The 15,191-nt window shown below is 46.8% G+C and overlaps 1 protein-coding gene across 1 annotated transcript in view; it reads left to right on the top strand.

The window, feature by feature from the left end:
* The window catches only part of DYSF (dysferlin), a 200,418-nt gene that overhangs the window by 143,968 nt on the left and 41,259 nt on the right, over positions 1 to 15,191 (top strand). Inside the window, exons 40-43 of the mRNA XM_006096805.3 lie at positions 1 to 55; positions 163 to 324; positions 1,377 to 1,542; positions 2,065 to 2,141. Coding sequence (XP_006096867.1) covers positions 1 to 55; positions 163 to 324; positions 1,377 to 1,542; positions 2,065 to 2,141 — 460 coding nt within the window. The remainder of the gene's footprint in view (positions 56 to 162; positions 325 to 1,376; positions 1,543 to 2,064; positions 2,142 to 15,191) is intronic.

Below are 15,191 nucleotides of genomic sequence, written 5' to 3' on the forward strand. Positions count from 1 at the left end.
CATCTACATGGTTCCCCAGAACATCAAGCCAGTTCTCCAGCGGACCGCCATCGAGGTGAGCCTGGCTCCCGTGTGGGGGTTGGAGGGCAGCCTGGACCTTCCCCTTCCTGGCCCAGCCTTCCCATGGCCTTTCTAGCTGCTCTCCTCACTCTGTGTCCCCAGATCCTGGCATGGGGCCTGCGGAACATGAAGAGTTACCAGCTGGCCAATGTCTCCTCCCCCAGCCTTGTGGTGGAGTGCGGGGGCCAGACGGTACAGTCCTGTGTCATCAGGAACCTCCGGAAGAACCCCAACTTTGACATCTGCACCCTCTTCATGGAAGTGGTGAGCCTGAACCCCCTGCAGTCCTCTTCCAGTGCCCTGGTGGCTAGAACCTCCTGGCAACCCCCAGCAGTCTGGGAATCTGCTCCGACTCCTCTGGGAACCTGTGTGGTCACGGTGTCTCTCCCACCTCGCTTGTCTATGAAAGTGGGAGGAAATGCTCACGCTCTCCTCACCGGAAGAGGTGAAGCCTATGAGCAACACCGATGGGACCAGCTTGCTCCCGACTACCCAGATCCCGAGTCCGCAGAGGTCCTAAGGACCCATCACCATGGCTGTTCTCTCTTTTAGGGAAGGTCTCTATCCTTTGAAGTTCCCCTCGGGGCCCGCCAGGGCTCTAATCTTCCAAACCTTCCCTGACCAGCCTCCCCACCTGGGCCTCCACAGATGGGCTCACCTTACCGCCCTCCGGCCCCCAGTCCTCTCCAGCTCCCGGGGCTGCCTGGGCCTAGTGGCCGGATCAAGGCCAGCCTGAGGAAGGGAACATGGTTTGCAAGATGAAAGCACTATAGAAATTCCAGGCCCAGTGGCTGTCAACAGGAGCCTCCTCTTGGCTGAGCCAAACCCGCCACCGAAGGAGAGCATATAAATTATTTCAAGTTGTGTTCAAAGTGCTTTTGGGGCTGGGGAGGTGGGGTGGGGAGAAGAATCTGGGACTATAAGCCAACTCCTGAGTATCCACTTGGGGGGGACTGTCTGCAAGAAATGTTGAGTCCTGGGCCAACTTCTCCCCTCGTCCCCTCCCAGCCAGTGAGGGTTCAGGGAAAGGAGACTTGCTTTCACTCTGGGCTGAGCTGATGTGTTTGGAAGGTAAGGCTGTGGGGGAAAAGCTGGCCTCCACGTAGACTGTTCAAGAGGCAGGAGGAAAGGTGTGTGTTTTCTACTTCCCTGGCCAGCTCGTGGGCTCAGCCAGCCACCACCTTGGTGTCATGGCCACTGGAGGTTACATGTGGGTTCATAGTCATTCTCTCTCCCTGGGCTTGTCCCCCCTCCTCTGAGACCTCCCAGAGATGGGTTTAGGCCACTGCTCAGAACTTCCCTCCTCTTCTGCCCAGATGCTGCCCAGGGAGGAGCTCTACTGTCCCCCCATCGTGATCAAGGTCATTGATAACCGCCAGTTTGGCCGCCGGCCTGTGGTCGGTCAGTGTACCATCCGCTCTCTGGAGAGCTTCCTGTGTGACCCCTACTCAGGGGAGAGTGCATCCCCACAGGGTGGCCCAGGTAGGTGGAGGGGTTGTTGATGGGGAGGGCCTGGCAGAGGGGCCTTGGGCAGGTGGGACTTCCACTGAGAGTTGTCCTGAAGCTCTGCTTTTACTGGGACCTGACTGAGGGGTGGTTTCTGCTCAGCTGACCAGAAGGGTAGGGATCTCATCTCCCCCAGGGTATAGCTTGGATCTGGGCTGGGCACACCAGGAGCAGGTACACGTGTTTGTAGGGGCTGAGAGGTGAGGGCTGAAGTGGGAGGTGGTTGAGGGAGAGAGAGATGCTGGGATTCAGTGGTATGAGGAGGGAGGGGAGGAATGGGAAGGGAGGAAGAGGGCCATTCAGGAGACAGGGAATGTGAAGGAAGATGAGAGGGACAGAGATGGGAGAGGGAAGAATTGGGTGGGAGAAGGAGGAAGATTGAGAAGTGTGGAGAGAGAGACGGGTTTTGTCTCATAGTTCCCTGCGTCTTGTGGCTGAGGAGGGACGCGATCCCGGAGGGAGCCCCCTCTCAGGCCTGGACACTGGTCTCTCCTACAGATGATGTGAGCTTACTCAGTCCTGGGGAAGATGTGCTCATTGACATTGACGATAAGGAGCCCCTCATCCCCATCCAGGTAGGATGAACTGGGTCCTGGGGGAGAGACACTGGTTCCGGCCAAGAGCTGGTCTTGATTGCTCCCCACCCCCTTCCTCATCTCTCCCACTCCTTCTGCTCTCCCTTCCTTATCACATGGCCTTTACAAGAGGTCTCCCTCTGGACCTGGGTGGAAGGACACCATACAGATGGAGGGGCCTGGAAGGAGGGGTCTTTGTCCAAGTCTCTCCACCTCCTGCATTCCTCCATGTCCAGGAAAAGGAAGGGAGAGGGGCGGGAGGGGGCCTTATTCCAAGGGTGTCCCAACCTGCTGCAGGTAAGTGGTGTCCCTTTGCTATGCACTTGGCAACATAGAGCCAGCTGGTGAGTCAGACACCCATGCCAAACAGCATGGCAGGGTGTGTGTGGCATCTCTCACTGAGGGGGAGCACTCTTCCCACCTGGGGACCTGGGGTGGCTCTGAGTCCTGTCGGGCTGAGACCACCCAGTCCTTCCTGCAGTGGAGATGGAGAAAGGCCTCACCACGAGCGAGCATAGGCCTCAAACTGGCCATCTGTTCTAGGTTGTCACCTCCTCTCAGCTTTGCATGATGCTGGTCACACCCCTGGCACCTGGGGCTCCCAGAGCGTTGGGGCTGCCTGGGGGCAGAGCCTCCCTGTCTACGCAGTTAGCAGCTGTGTCCTCATGCCCAGAGCCTGCTTATTCACCCCGGGACGGGATGGTGTAGCACTTCGGAGGGTTTGTTTTCTTTAAACCATCAATCCAATATCAGCATTGAGAGCAGGAGAGCAGACTTGGTGTTGGGCTCAGGATCCTCAAAGCTGTCCCTGCAGGTGTGTTGATAGGGGCTTCCCTCTGACATTATGGGCTGATAGCCTCTTCTTTATCACTTGCTCATCATCTCACTTTGCAGGGAGTGTCCTTGTGTTCAGCCCCGGGCCTCACTGCTGCCAGAACAAGAGTTCTTGCTCTATAGTTTCTCTGATGTTGAGAGTCCTCAGAAGTCCCAAGCTCTCCATTTCTCCCGTGTCTGTGGCTCTCCAGGGCTCTGCCCCACCATCCTTTCTGCTGGGGACACCTGATCATTCTTTAAGACTCAACTTAGTTTTAGTCACCTCCTTCCAGAATTCTTCCCTGGCTCCTCCCCCTTCCCTGCAAATCTTGTCTGTATGTTGGTCATTGCACCTGCCTTAGGTCCTGCTTGTCTCTGTAAATGGCAGTGTCCTTCCTAGACTAGGCTTAGGGCAGTGACTGGGCATGTTTCTCTTTGTGTCCTTAATGCTTACTTAGCAGAGGACCTGACTTAGCAGGAGATATCCAGTGAAGTCTGCCTGGATTGGTGGATGCACGGTGGGTGGGCAGATGGACAGATGGGTGACATGCCCACACTCTGTAGGGGGTCTACGCAGGAGCTTCTCTTGACTGGGGAAACCCAAGGGGACATTTCAGCTGGCCCTGCAAGGATTCCGCTGTACTGGGTGCTAGTGCTTTCAGGCCTGGGTGGGTGTTTGTAGCCGAATTAGGCAGATAATTAGCCCCAAACTCCAGGCTGCCTGATCCTGGCTCCCGCTTCCCACCCTCTCAGCGGGCTGTCTGAGTCTGTGCAGGGAAGCGTGGGGCTTGCCCAGCAGGATTTCCGTTCTGTGTGTGCTGCCCTCAAAACGTCTACAGATGCAGGGAGGAGGGACTATTTTGGGTCCTGCTGGCTACAAGCACAGCCAGAGGCAGACGATGAGGAGGCCCGTCTGGTCATCCTCCTGGTGTTGACATCAGTGAACTGGGGCAGGGGTCTGAGGCAGAATAGGGTCTGTCCTCTGTGGTCGCACAGCCACTCGGGCTAGAGCTGCTGGCCAGACAGAGGGCGGGAAGCTGGAATCCGGGCTCGGCTCACAGGGTCTCCGGTGGGCAGACAGAAGGAGGATGTGAAGTCCGCCTGCTCTGATGGAGGAGGTTTAGACTCTCCCCTCACTGATCTCCCCGTCTGATGGAGGAGACATGACCCTGCTCTCAAGGAGAGCATGGAAACCGTTCCTGGTGTCTAGGAAGCCCTGCCCTGATGGGGTCTGATGGGGGCGGGGGGTTAGGGGAAAGTGCTTTTGTATTGCATTTTCCTCTGAGATCCACTGGTTCGATTTGGCTGGTGCAGGAAATCTTTTACTCACTCTGTCTTTCCTGCACATCCTCTGGCACTTGGGAGGACTGGGCATTCCGAGGCTGATCCAAGAGGCAGAGGTTCCAGTAGCAAATGCTTTGCCAGATAATTCTGGCTGAGCTCTCCTCCCCTCTCTGCTCCCCCAGTGCAGATAGAATGGAGGGCTCTGGCCTCTGAGGACGGGAGGGACAAGAATTTAGATTTCTCCTGGCTCCTGCTTGTTCACCCATGTTTCTCAGCAGCCTGTTTCATTCTTTCCGTGATGTGGCCCCTGTTGTGATGCTCACCAGGTCTGGGCTGTGGACCCAGCTCAGGGCACCTTCCCAACTTCAAATATGCTCTTGCCACATCTGGCTTCTGTCTTGGTCCCTCCATCTCCTTCTTTGGTCGCACCTTCTCTGCTGTATAACTTCTCACCATCATCTGCCCTGTTCCTGGGATGAGCCTGCCACATGTTGAAAAACATCACCTCAGACTTTCCTGATGCTCGAGTCATTGGACGGACACTCAGGGACACTCAAGGTTCTAGAAATGTTTTGGTTTCTGTCAAGAGTGGCCAATTCTAGAGATGATCTAAAATGTACATATAATGCAGATCTTTCTACTCCACCTTCCAGGGCTCATAGGTCAGCACCCACCTTTGGGGGTGAGGATGGTCCCTCAGGAGTGGGTGCCTGACCCTGTGAACTCTTCTCCATGGTGTGAGGGCTGGGATGAGATAGGCTCACACAGGTTAACTCCATGGTTGATTCTTGGTCTGTGTGGCTGTCCTTTATATAGATTTCAGATCCATAGCCTGGGGGTGGATGTGTGTGTGTGTGTGTGTGTGTGTGTGTGTGTGTGTGTATGTGTATCTTCAAAGAGGGGGCAGGGAGGTCTTTTATCCATCTAGTGTTCTGCCTTAAAAAAAAAGGATCTCACCTATTTTTTTCTGATTACAAATATATGTTCATGATATCAAATTTGGAAAATAAAGACAAATGAACAAATAGGCATTGCCTTCAACCAAGAACGCAATCTGAATGAACTGCCACCAACCCGTCATTCTCTAGCCTTGCCTTTCTCCTGGGTTTCTCCTGTCTCCGATTATGTCTCTGACTCTGAATTGGACTCTATCTTTAAAACAAAACTGGGGTCTTTGTTTACTAAGCTGCTTTTTCATTGAGCTAGCTCTGGTGTTCTGATTATGAAGATGGAGAGAGAATCAGGGTGCAGGAACACACGGAACCTGCTCCTCCCTAGAGAGGGCCTTCAAGCTCAAAGTAGAGGTGGTGTCCTCTGTTCACCCCATATGTCACCCCACTTCCAACCACTAGATGCCCCTGGGGACACCTGGTGAAGGGTGACTCTTGGCTATAATCATGAGAGACCACTCTGGATAGGGGAGGGGGGTCTCCTTTTTAAGTCTCGTGAGAAGAATTTCTGGGGGTGGGGAATACGTGTGTGCTGAGGAGGGATAAAGAGCAGGAGCACACTGGGGATGTTTTCACTCTGGTTGGGAGACAGATGAGAGACATGTTAGCAGATTTAAAATGAGATGCCCAGGGTGGCATCAAAGTGATGAAACGCTTTATTAGCAAGGACACCAAGATCATGGGCTCTCTTGGCCCTTGGAGGTCAGTGTGGCCAAAGTAATCAGGAAAGCTTCTCCGAGGGCATGGGGTTGGAACAGCAGAGGGGAGAGGAAGGCTTTTCTGGTGGGTAGAGTGGCTGGGCAAGGGCTTGGTAGTGGGACCGTGTGTGTGTGTGTGTGTGTGTGTGTGTGATGGGCTTGGGGGTTAGGGAGGAAACCCCGGCTAGCATGCAGGAAGCTTCCCAAGGCATGCTGACCTGTGCCCCCCACCGTGGGGTGCGGTGGGTGGGGTGCTGGGGCTGGCTGCTCCCTGCCTGCCCGGTCGGGGCTAATTTTGAGCTGGCTGCTCCGGTTATAGTCTTTGGGACGCCGTGAAGGTGGAAATGGGCTCCTAGAAATGGGCTCCTAGAACCGGAGCGGCAAATTATGCCCGAGTCCCAAAGGGGAACGTGTAATTTCGGAAGCTGGACCAGATCTTTGGAGCACTATGTTTAGCTTTATTTTTTCTCCCTCTTGCTCTGGTGAACTGCCGGTTTCCCTCTCACCTTTCTAAAAACGAACCGTATTAAAAATAACAGTAAGGCTTCTGTGAGGTTCAGGATGAGAATAGGAGGGGGCAGAGCTGCTACTTGGCCCGGCCGTCTCTGGGCAGCTGGGGGTTTCACATGGAGTTCATCTGGTCTGTTCCGGGGTCACACCACACCCACCAACCTGTGGCCAGCCCCCCCAGAGCCATCCAGCAGCCTGGCTGGGTGCCCACTGGCCCTTCCGCTTTCCTGCCCAGCTCTGGCTCTGACCAACCCTGAGGCCTAGTCCAGGGGAGACGAGGGTTCCCTCAGTGCTGTCCCTTCACAGGGCAGGGGTGAGTCTGTAGTTGCCAAGTCCCCCCAGTTTCTAGCAGGCTTCACTGGCCAGGCGTTCCTGAGCCCTTCCTGATCCCAGGTGAGCATGTCTCCCAGGCCCTTCCTGCCCAGGGAAGGAGGACGGCTTGGGCTTGGCCTCCTCTGGACTCCCCAGAGCCCCCTGCTCAGGCTCAAAGGAAGAGAGGGTCTAGCCCTGGGAGCCCTGGTCCAGCCGGTCTCCCACCCCTCCAGCCCTATGTTCCTGGCCTGAACCTTCTCTCTCTTGCATGTGCTGTGCTCCTTTGCTCCTCCGCCTTGGAACTGTGCCCAAGCAGGCGTTGGTGTAGCTCAGCTGTCAGAAGAAACCATCAGGGACGTTTAAAAGGAAGGGGGGCATGTAAGAGTGGCATTGAGTCAATGGCCAAAGGCAGTGAGGACGTGGGCCAGATGCAGGCATTGGCTGATCACCCCCCTGTGCCTCACCTGTGCTAGGCGTGCATGGCCTTTATCTCATCCTCACTTACGGTTGCTGTGTGAGGGGAGCTTTCGCCCCATTTTCCAGATGGGGATGCTGACTCTGACAGGTCAGGTGCTTGGCCAAGGGCATGCAATGGGTAAAGCAACGGGGCCAGGATTTGAAGCCAGGCTTGTTCAACTCCAAAGCACATGTTCCTCCCGCAGCTTCACAGCCTCCCTGGAGGGAGAGCGGAGGGTGCCTGGTCGAGGACAGTGCTTCCTCGGGGCTCTCGGCCTTTCCTGAAGTGGTTTGTCTCATCGTGTTGCTAACCAGCGTGTTTAATTTGTAGCTTGCAGACGGTCTGTCGGGTTCGGCCCCCACTAACATGGCATCTTCTCCATCCAGTCCTCATGTATGTATTATTTACCTGTTTGTGGGTTCCTTGATTTCCCTGGGGGGCTGGGAATGGGGACGGGATGAGGAAGGGGGAGTGGAGGGGAAGAAAGGAAGTATTTCCTGAGCCCCCGCAGAAAACAGTTATCTGCCCTGTGCCGTGATGGAGCAGGTGGGGAGAAAGCTAAAGGAAGACGCACGGAAACAGACATCCCTGAGTTATCTCTCAGTGCATGCTGGGATTTTCCTTAATTCCATTGAACTGCATGAGGACTGGGGGTGTGGTGTGGGTGGGGTTGCATGAGCCAGTGGAAACAGGGAAGTCTCTAGATTGGACCCTGACTGCTGGGACATGGGACACGAGAAGCCTCTGTGGGCAGTGGCAGGCTGACTTTCTCTGTCTTCCCAGAGGCATGAAGGGTGTGTGTGACCGAGGAACCCTGGCCGTCCCCAGCAGCCTCTTCTGAGAGGTCTGCGGGTGCCCACGGCCTGCTCCTGCAGTTCCCAGCGGGGCCACTTCTTTCCTACCTGTCATCTTGGGGGGTTGGGGATCCTTCCAGGAAGAGGACTTTGGTGTCTGGCCTTCCACATACACTCACGAAATCCCAAGCTGAGGGCCAAGGGGGAGTCCCTGAGCTGCAGGGGGCGCAGAAGAGACAGGACCTGCCAAAAGTTCAGTTCCATTCATGGTGCCAGGGAGGCATTGCTGTAGTGGGTGTTTTATGGGCTTTTAGGAGAAGGCAATCTATATTTTAGATTTTTTTTCTGATTTATCCATTGTAGAGACTATAGACAACACAGATAAGTGTCAGACAGAAAGTTGAAGCCACTTGTATTCCTACCAGTTTGGCGACAAGCACTGTTAAGGTTATAATGTGCCTATATTTTTAGGTATCTTTTATGCACATATTTTATTATTTTTACAAAATGGAATCATATAATTTTTAATAATCCGCATTTTCTTTTACTTAAAAGTATATTGTGAATGTTTTCCCATATCTTTACATTCTTTTAAAATATAGCAGCATGTCATTTCATTATATGGACACCCATAAAGTTTTAACTATTGTCCTATCATTGGACATTTTTTCCCCTAATTTCTACTATTATTTTATTTTATTTAGATGGGTTATTTTTAAATTTACTTTATATAGGTCCAGCCCATTTTTTATTACGTTTATTCCTATGTATTTTTTAGCCTTTGTTGCTAAGTGGAATATCTTTTTTTTATGACTTTGTCTAACTGGTTATTTCTGGAATATAGGAAAACAATATTTTTATTTGTTTACTTTGAAGTATAATCTTTATTAAGCTTCTTCATTAGTTCTGACAGTTGTTAATTGATTCTGTTGGTTTTTTCGGGTAGGTAAGATTGTTTTCTTCAAACAATAATAAATGCTACCTTTTTTCTAATTTATACTTTATTTCTTTTTCCAAAATAACATTTGATAATTGAGATGCTAGTGAGCAAACATATTTAGTTACTGATTCTAATGAGAAGGCCTCTACCATTTTTCCATTAATTATGATAATGATTGGTAGTTTCAGATAGATATTCTTGATTTTGTTAAGTTGTACCCTTTATTATTAGTTCACTAATAGTTTAAAATTAGGTACAGAAGTTTAATGTTACCCAATGCTATTTGGCATTTATCAAGTCAATCATGTTGCTTCCCATTGTTCTGTTGATGTAATGTATAATTGTCCTGCATTCCTGGAGTAAACCCAATCCGGTCAGTTGGTCTTGGTATTATAGTTACTGCAGCTAAAGTCCTCTTATGTAATTGATCAAGGAAGGTAGGTGATTGGCTAATTGAAAAAGTTGATTCTATAAGGACTCATTAAAAGTCATACATATGTACCATAAACATTTAATTTCTAACCGTATCCATGTATTTTCATTTGTCAATTATTTGGATGTGCCAAGGCCTCTTTGAATTTGGATTTGCTATTTGAGTGTGGTCATTGTTCTGGTATAAACCACATCTGAAGTGCATTACCTATTATTTTCCCTTTAGGTTTATTGAAGTTTGATGAGATCTTAAGAATACCTGCAAAAAATTTGTATGGGGTACTTTTAAAGTTTAAGATCCCCTCCTTCCACCTTTTAAAAGTCCCACTTATCTTTAACTTTTGTCATTAAAAACAAAACACCCCGCATTAAATTAGTTTTCATAGATATATGTCCTTTCTTTTTAAATTCAAATTTTATATATTTTTGTAATACTTACGCATTGATCTAATTACCATATTAGTACAACTGGCATAAACTGGTTTAAGAACAAGTACAGTTGACTCTTGGTCAACATACAGCGCCTCTGCTTTGAGCTGCAGTGGACATTCTAGATGAGCCACAGGTTTTCAGCTGCCTCTGGACCACAGTCAGTAGACTGTTAGTTGAGAGAATGGATAGTGTTTATTGATTTATTACAAGGAAGTTTGTGACTAGAATTTCTAAAAGTTATCACTGAGTTAGATTTGCTATTACTTATTTAGGATTTTTGTATCTCTATTAATAAGGCTTATGTTTATTTTTCTAGGTTTTGATATCAGGGTTATAATATTTTCATAAAATATTTTTTTTGTGGTAGACTCTCATTTCCTGTGATCTTGAACAGTCTCTATGGCATTACAATGATTATTTCTTCAAGGGTTGAAAATACATTTGTGCCAATCTTTATGAATTTGAATTATGCAAGTTGGAAATTACATGATAGAAATATTTTAATAGTCTTGCTTGTATACAAAATATGTAATGATATAGTCAAGGGCAGGGGAAAAAAAAAAGGACACATATGTAATACCCTTTGTATTACTTTAAGCAATAAAAAAAATAAAAAAATGATTAACAGTTATGTAATTTAAAAGGTGGTGGCCAGCCCAGCCAGCGTGGCACGGTAGTTGAGTGTTGACCTATGAACCAGGAGGTCACAGTTTGATTCCCAGTCAGGGCATATGCCCGGGTTATGGGCTCGATCCCTGGTGTGGGGCATTATTCCTGGAGTAAACCCAAACTGGTCAGTTGGTCTTGGTATTATAGTTACTGCAACGGAAGTCTTCCTCTCTGAAGTCAATAAAATATATATATAAAGGTGGTGACCAGGTGAATTGTGTTTATGGTTTAGCTGGTAAATAGGGTACCCATTATCTTTTCTGGAAAATGGCGTTATATTATGTGAGTTCTGAATTATATCTTATGGAATTGTATAAGATGCATCAATACGATAAGAAAAATAAACAATAAAAAAGAAAAAGAAATAAAAAGTACACAGAAGAATCAAATCTGAGATTAATCACAAATTATATGAGTTGATCGCAGGAATGCATAGCTTGTGTAATTGTGTAAGATGCATCAGCTCTGCACTCCTTTGTAACATTGGGCCCAGCCCCTGTCGGGAAGGGGATTCTTTGATCACTTTCTACTTTTTAGTCAATTTGGTGGCTTAGAAGTTCCCCGATATTGCCTATTAATACATATGATAACAATAAAAGAAGGACTTCAGTATATGTTCTGTTTCCCCCCTCATTCCTAATTTTGTAGATTTGTGTTTTTATCTTTCTTACTAGACTTAATAGCACTTCATCTACTTTATAGTTGTTTTTTTATCCGAAGAACCAGCTGTTTGAAAATTCTATGAGGCTAATTTCTTTAATTTGTAGACGTAAGTCATTTTTAAGCTCTCTTCCTATGAAATTCCTATTATATATATATATATATATATATATATATATATATATATATATATAGGATATCTTGGGCTATAACTTTATATCTCTCTCTTGCTTCAACAATTGTTTTAAAAGGACAAATTTATGCACATTTTCTTCTAAAAATTCTAGAGTTTTGCTTTCCATACTTAAGTCCTTAATCCCTCTGAATTGATGTGTGTGTGTGTGTGTGTGTGTGTGTGTGTGTGTGTGTGTGAAGTGTGAAGTAGAGATTAGATTTTTATTTTTTCCCACATAGATAACCAGTGAATTCATATCATTACAGAATGACCTGTCTGGTCTCATTGATCTATAAATGATAGCTGTGCTCCATATCAGGTTTCCATTTAAGTGTGAGTCTGTTTGTGGGCTCTCTAGTTTGTTCCACTGGTCCATTTGTCTTTCCTGGTACTAATACTCCACTGTCTTATTTATTATAGCTTTATAATAAACCTTGACATCTGGTAAAGGAAATATTGCACCTGTTCATTTTCAGGAGTGTTATTGTTATTGTCCTTGGCTTTTTTACCTCAATTTTGAAATCAGCTCACCAACTTCTTTGAAAAAACTGTTGTGATTTGTGAGTGAGTTACAGTGAATTTCTGGATAAATTTGTGGAGAGCTGACATTTTTATAATATTTTAACAATGAACATGATATATTTAATGTCTCTCCATTTATTTAGATCATCTTTAATGTCTGGTACTGTTTTTGTTAGATTTAGTTCTAGCTAGTTTATGCTTTATTGTTATTTTTACTTGGGCTTTTTGAGGTACATTTCTGATTATTTTTTGGGCTTGTATATAAATGAAATGAATTCTCATATGCTGGTGTTATATTCAGAAACTTTATGGAACTCTCCTGTCTACTGATTTGAGGATTCTTCTGGGTTTTCTGTGTAGCAACTCATATAATTTGTGATTAATCACAGATTTGATTCTCCTGTGTACTTTTTATTTCTTTTTCTTTTTTATTGCTTATTTTTCTTGTCTTATTGTACTGGCTAGGACCTTCAGTTTAATATTCCAAGTAACTGATAATAGAGAGTTTTCTTATCTGGTCCTAATTTAAAAGTGCTTATTTTTATGTTTCACCAATGAGAAACGATTACTAGTTAGCAAAGAATTTTTATCATGAACTTTTATTAACTTTTATTAAATGTTCTTTTGTATCTGTTGATAGAGTAAATGGGGAATATATAATATTTGAAAAGATTGAGAACTATCCAGAACGAATAAAAGAAAAACAAACACCAGCTCTCAGATTTAGCAGGACGAGAGCATGACAGAGGCCAGAGATAGTGAAATCATGTCTTCCAAGTGCTGACAGAAAATAGGTGTCAGTGAAGCTGGTATTTCCAAGCTAAGGGTGAAATAAAAACATTTCAAAACAATAATTTTAAATGGAGAAATTTTACAATGAGCTTAACCCAATTAAAGGAATTCCTGTAGGCTCTACTTTATGAAGAAAAAAGATGTTACTAGGAGGAAGTCTGACATAGGAAAAGAAATAGTAACCGTGGGTTACTATTTATTAGAAAAATGGATTACTTAAAAGGTAATGCTTCAAAAACGTAGTTCATAAAGGTAGAACTAAAATATTGAACACAGGTTTGTAAATTGGTAGATGACTGGAGTTAAATTGGTGGATGATGCCGGTTATATTTCCTTCAGGACTGCAAACTGACTTCGTGTCTGTGGTAGCCTCTTCAGACTTCTTGTGAATATAAATGAGTCATTTGTTTTCTTCTGTTAATTTACTCAGTTCTTTAACAAACCACTTGTCTTAATCCTCATACTGATCCCCTTGTTTTGAACCATAATCTCTTCTTTCTGTCTATTCTTACAGAGGGAAGTCCTTGCTTGTCAAGTCCTGGGAGCCCAGATGGCTTATGCCCACTAGTGCATGGGCCCCCTCTAATCTCCAGCTTAGATAAAAGGAAGCACTCAGCCAAAGGTTGCTGTATTTTTGCTTGGCCAGTTAGGACTCCAGCAGGGTGGAGACGTAGGAAGGAAAGCAGGGTCAGAGGCTTTTCTCCTGGGCTAAAGAGGTGTAGTTGTGGCCACCAGGTGTTGGCTAGCCAGGTCAGGGCCACAGTCCTTGCCTATCAACTCCTATGTAGGAATCTTTTTTTTCTGTGTTTTTTTTAGAGATATGGAAGGAGGGGAGAGATAGAGAGACAGTGAGAGAGAGAGAGAGAGAGAGAGAGAGAGAGAGAGAGAGAGAGATGTCAGAGAGACACATAAATTGGTTGCCTCCTGCACGCACCCTAACCTGGGCTGGGGATCGAACCTACAACCCAGGTACGTGCCCTTGATCAAGAATCGAACCCATGACCCTTCAGTGCTCGGGCGGACGCTCTAACCACTGAGATACTGGCCAGGGCCAATGTAGGAATCTTTTAAATAAAGGACTGTCTCCAACAGGTCCACCAGAAGGGTTGTTCTTTTAGGGAAGTGTCCACAGTCTTGGCTCAGTGGATCCTTAATCTTGTGGCTTCAGACCTTAACCTGATGGGTCAGTTTTCTTAGGGTTGGATACATATTTCTTAAGTCAAACTGGGGTTGCCAGTTTATGAGATTACAATGAGAGATACTTCTGCTTAGGGAATGTGACCTTGAATAGTGGTCTAGCTGTGGTCTCTCTATAGCAGTGGTTCTCAACCTTGGCTGCACATTAGAATCACCTGGGAATCTTTTTAAAATCCGGATTTCTGGGCCTCGTCCTCCGGAAATTCTGTTTCTTTGTTATGGGGTGGGGCCACAACATTAGTAATGGGGCTCAGCAATGGGGAAGCCAAATTGGGATTGGAAATGAGTGAGGAATCAGAATGAGGAGAGAGAATTCAGTGATTTGAAATTTGATGGCAGCTGACCAAGATGGGTGAATATATCTACCTTTACTGGTAACGGTGGGGACAGTTTAGTCCCTAAGCGGGTGCCCCCTCTCCCCTGAAGGTGCCGATGTGAATGTCTCTCAACAGTGAACCCTTACTCCTCTTTCCCTCTGTTTTCAGGACTGACCAGTCCCTTTTTTTTTTCTCGAACATATTCTTTCTCTAGATGTATGAGTACAATCTACTCACTTAGGGTTAAGGCTCCGTGTAGGAGCCGCTCTTCCCCGTGAGGTGATTTTGCCTCTCCTTGCTTTGAACCACGATGCATTGATTTCATGGTCTAAGTCCCTAAGGACAGACCTATTTCCCTTAATTCCAAGTTTCAGGGGGAATGCCTCATTTCAGCTCATGAGTACTGACAACCATTTATCCACAGACTTTGAAGCAAAGGTTTTCTGAGCAAAGGAATCAATTACAGGGTGTGGCTCCTAAGTGAGGAAGCATTTCCAGAGGCATCCAAGGCGGTTTGTCTCATGGTTGCACCTCTGAACTCAAGAGCTCAAGGCAGAATATTTGAAGGTTAATAACGTCAGTGATTTTACCTGTACTTTGGTGTATGTCCGTTGTGCTAATTGGGAAGATACTTATCTTCCTAAAATGGGTTTCTTAAGGACATGTTTTTGGCAATATTGGTTTAGCAAAAATTACTATATGTGCTTGAAAGTAACAAAACTGTACTTCTTTAAAAATATCCCCGATTCAGATGTGTTGCCAGTGCAGCCTGGCCTCCCCCCACTCCCATTAGTTCTGATTAGGGAGGGTTGATGCCTGTCACTGCGTGTGATCTGGACCTTCCTTTGTGAGTCATTCCTTCGCTCATTTTCTCAGAGCAAATACAAATCGCCCATCAAATGACAAGTGAAGGCACAGGGGAGGCGAGGGGAGGGAAATCAGAGCCGAAATCTGTTAGCTATTTGGAGTAATTGGTTATTTGCTGTGTTTGCTGGTTGGGAAGCAGAGCGCATACTTTACGGTCTCTCCTGTTACGGGGGCTGGAGTCACCCGCCGATATTGGATCCTTGTTGCCGGAGCCCTTGGCTCATGGCGC

This window comes from Myotis lucifugus, unplaced genomic scaffold, assembly GCF_000147115.1.
Source record: "Myotis lucifugus unplaced genomic scaffold, Myoluc2.0 scaffold_186, whole genome shotgun sequence".
Classification (NCBI taxonomy): Eukaryota; Metazoa; Chordata; class Mammalia; order Chiroptera; family Vespertilionidae; genus Myotis; species Myotis lucifugus.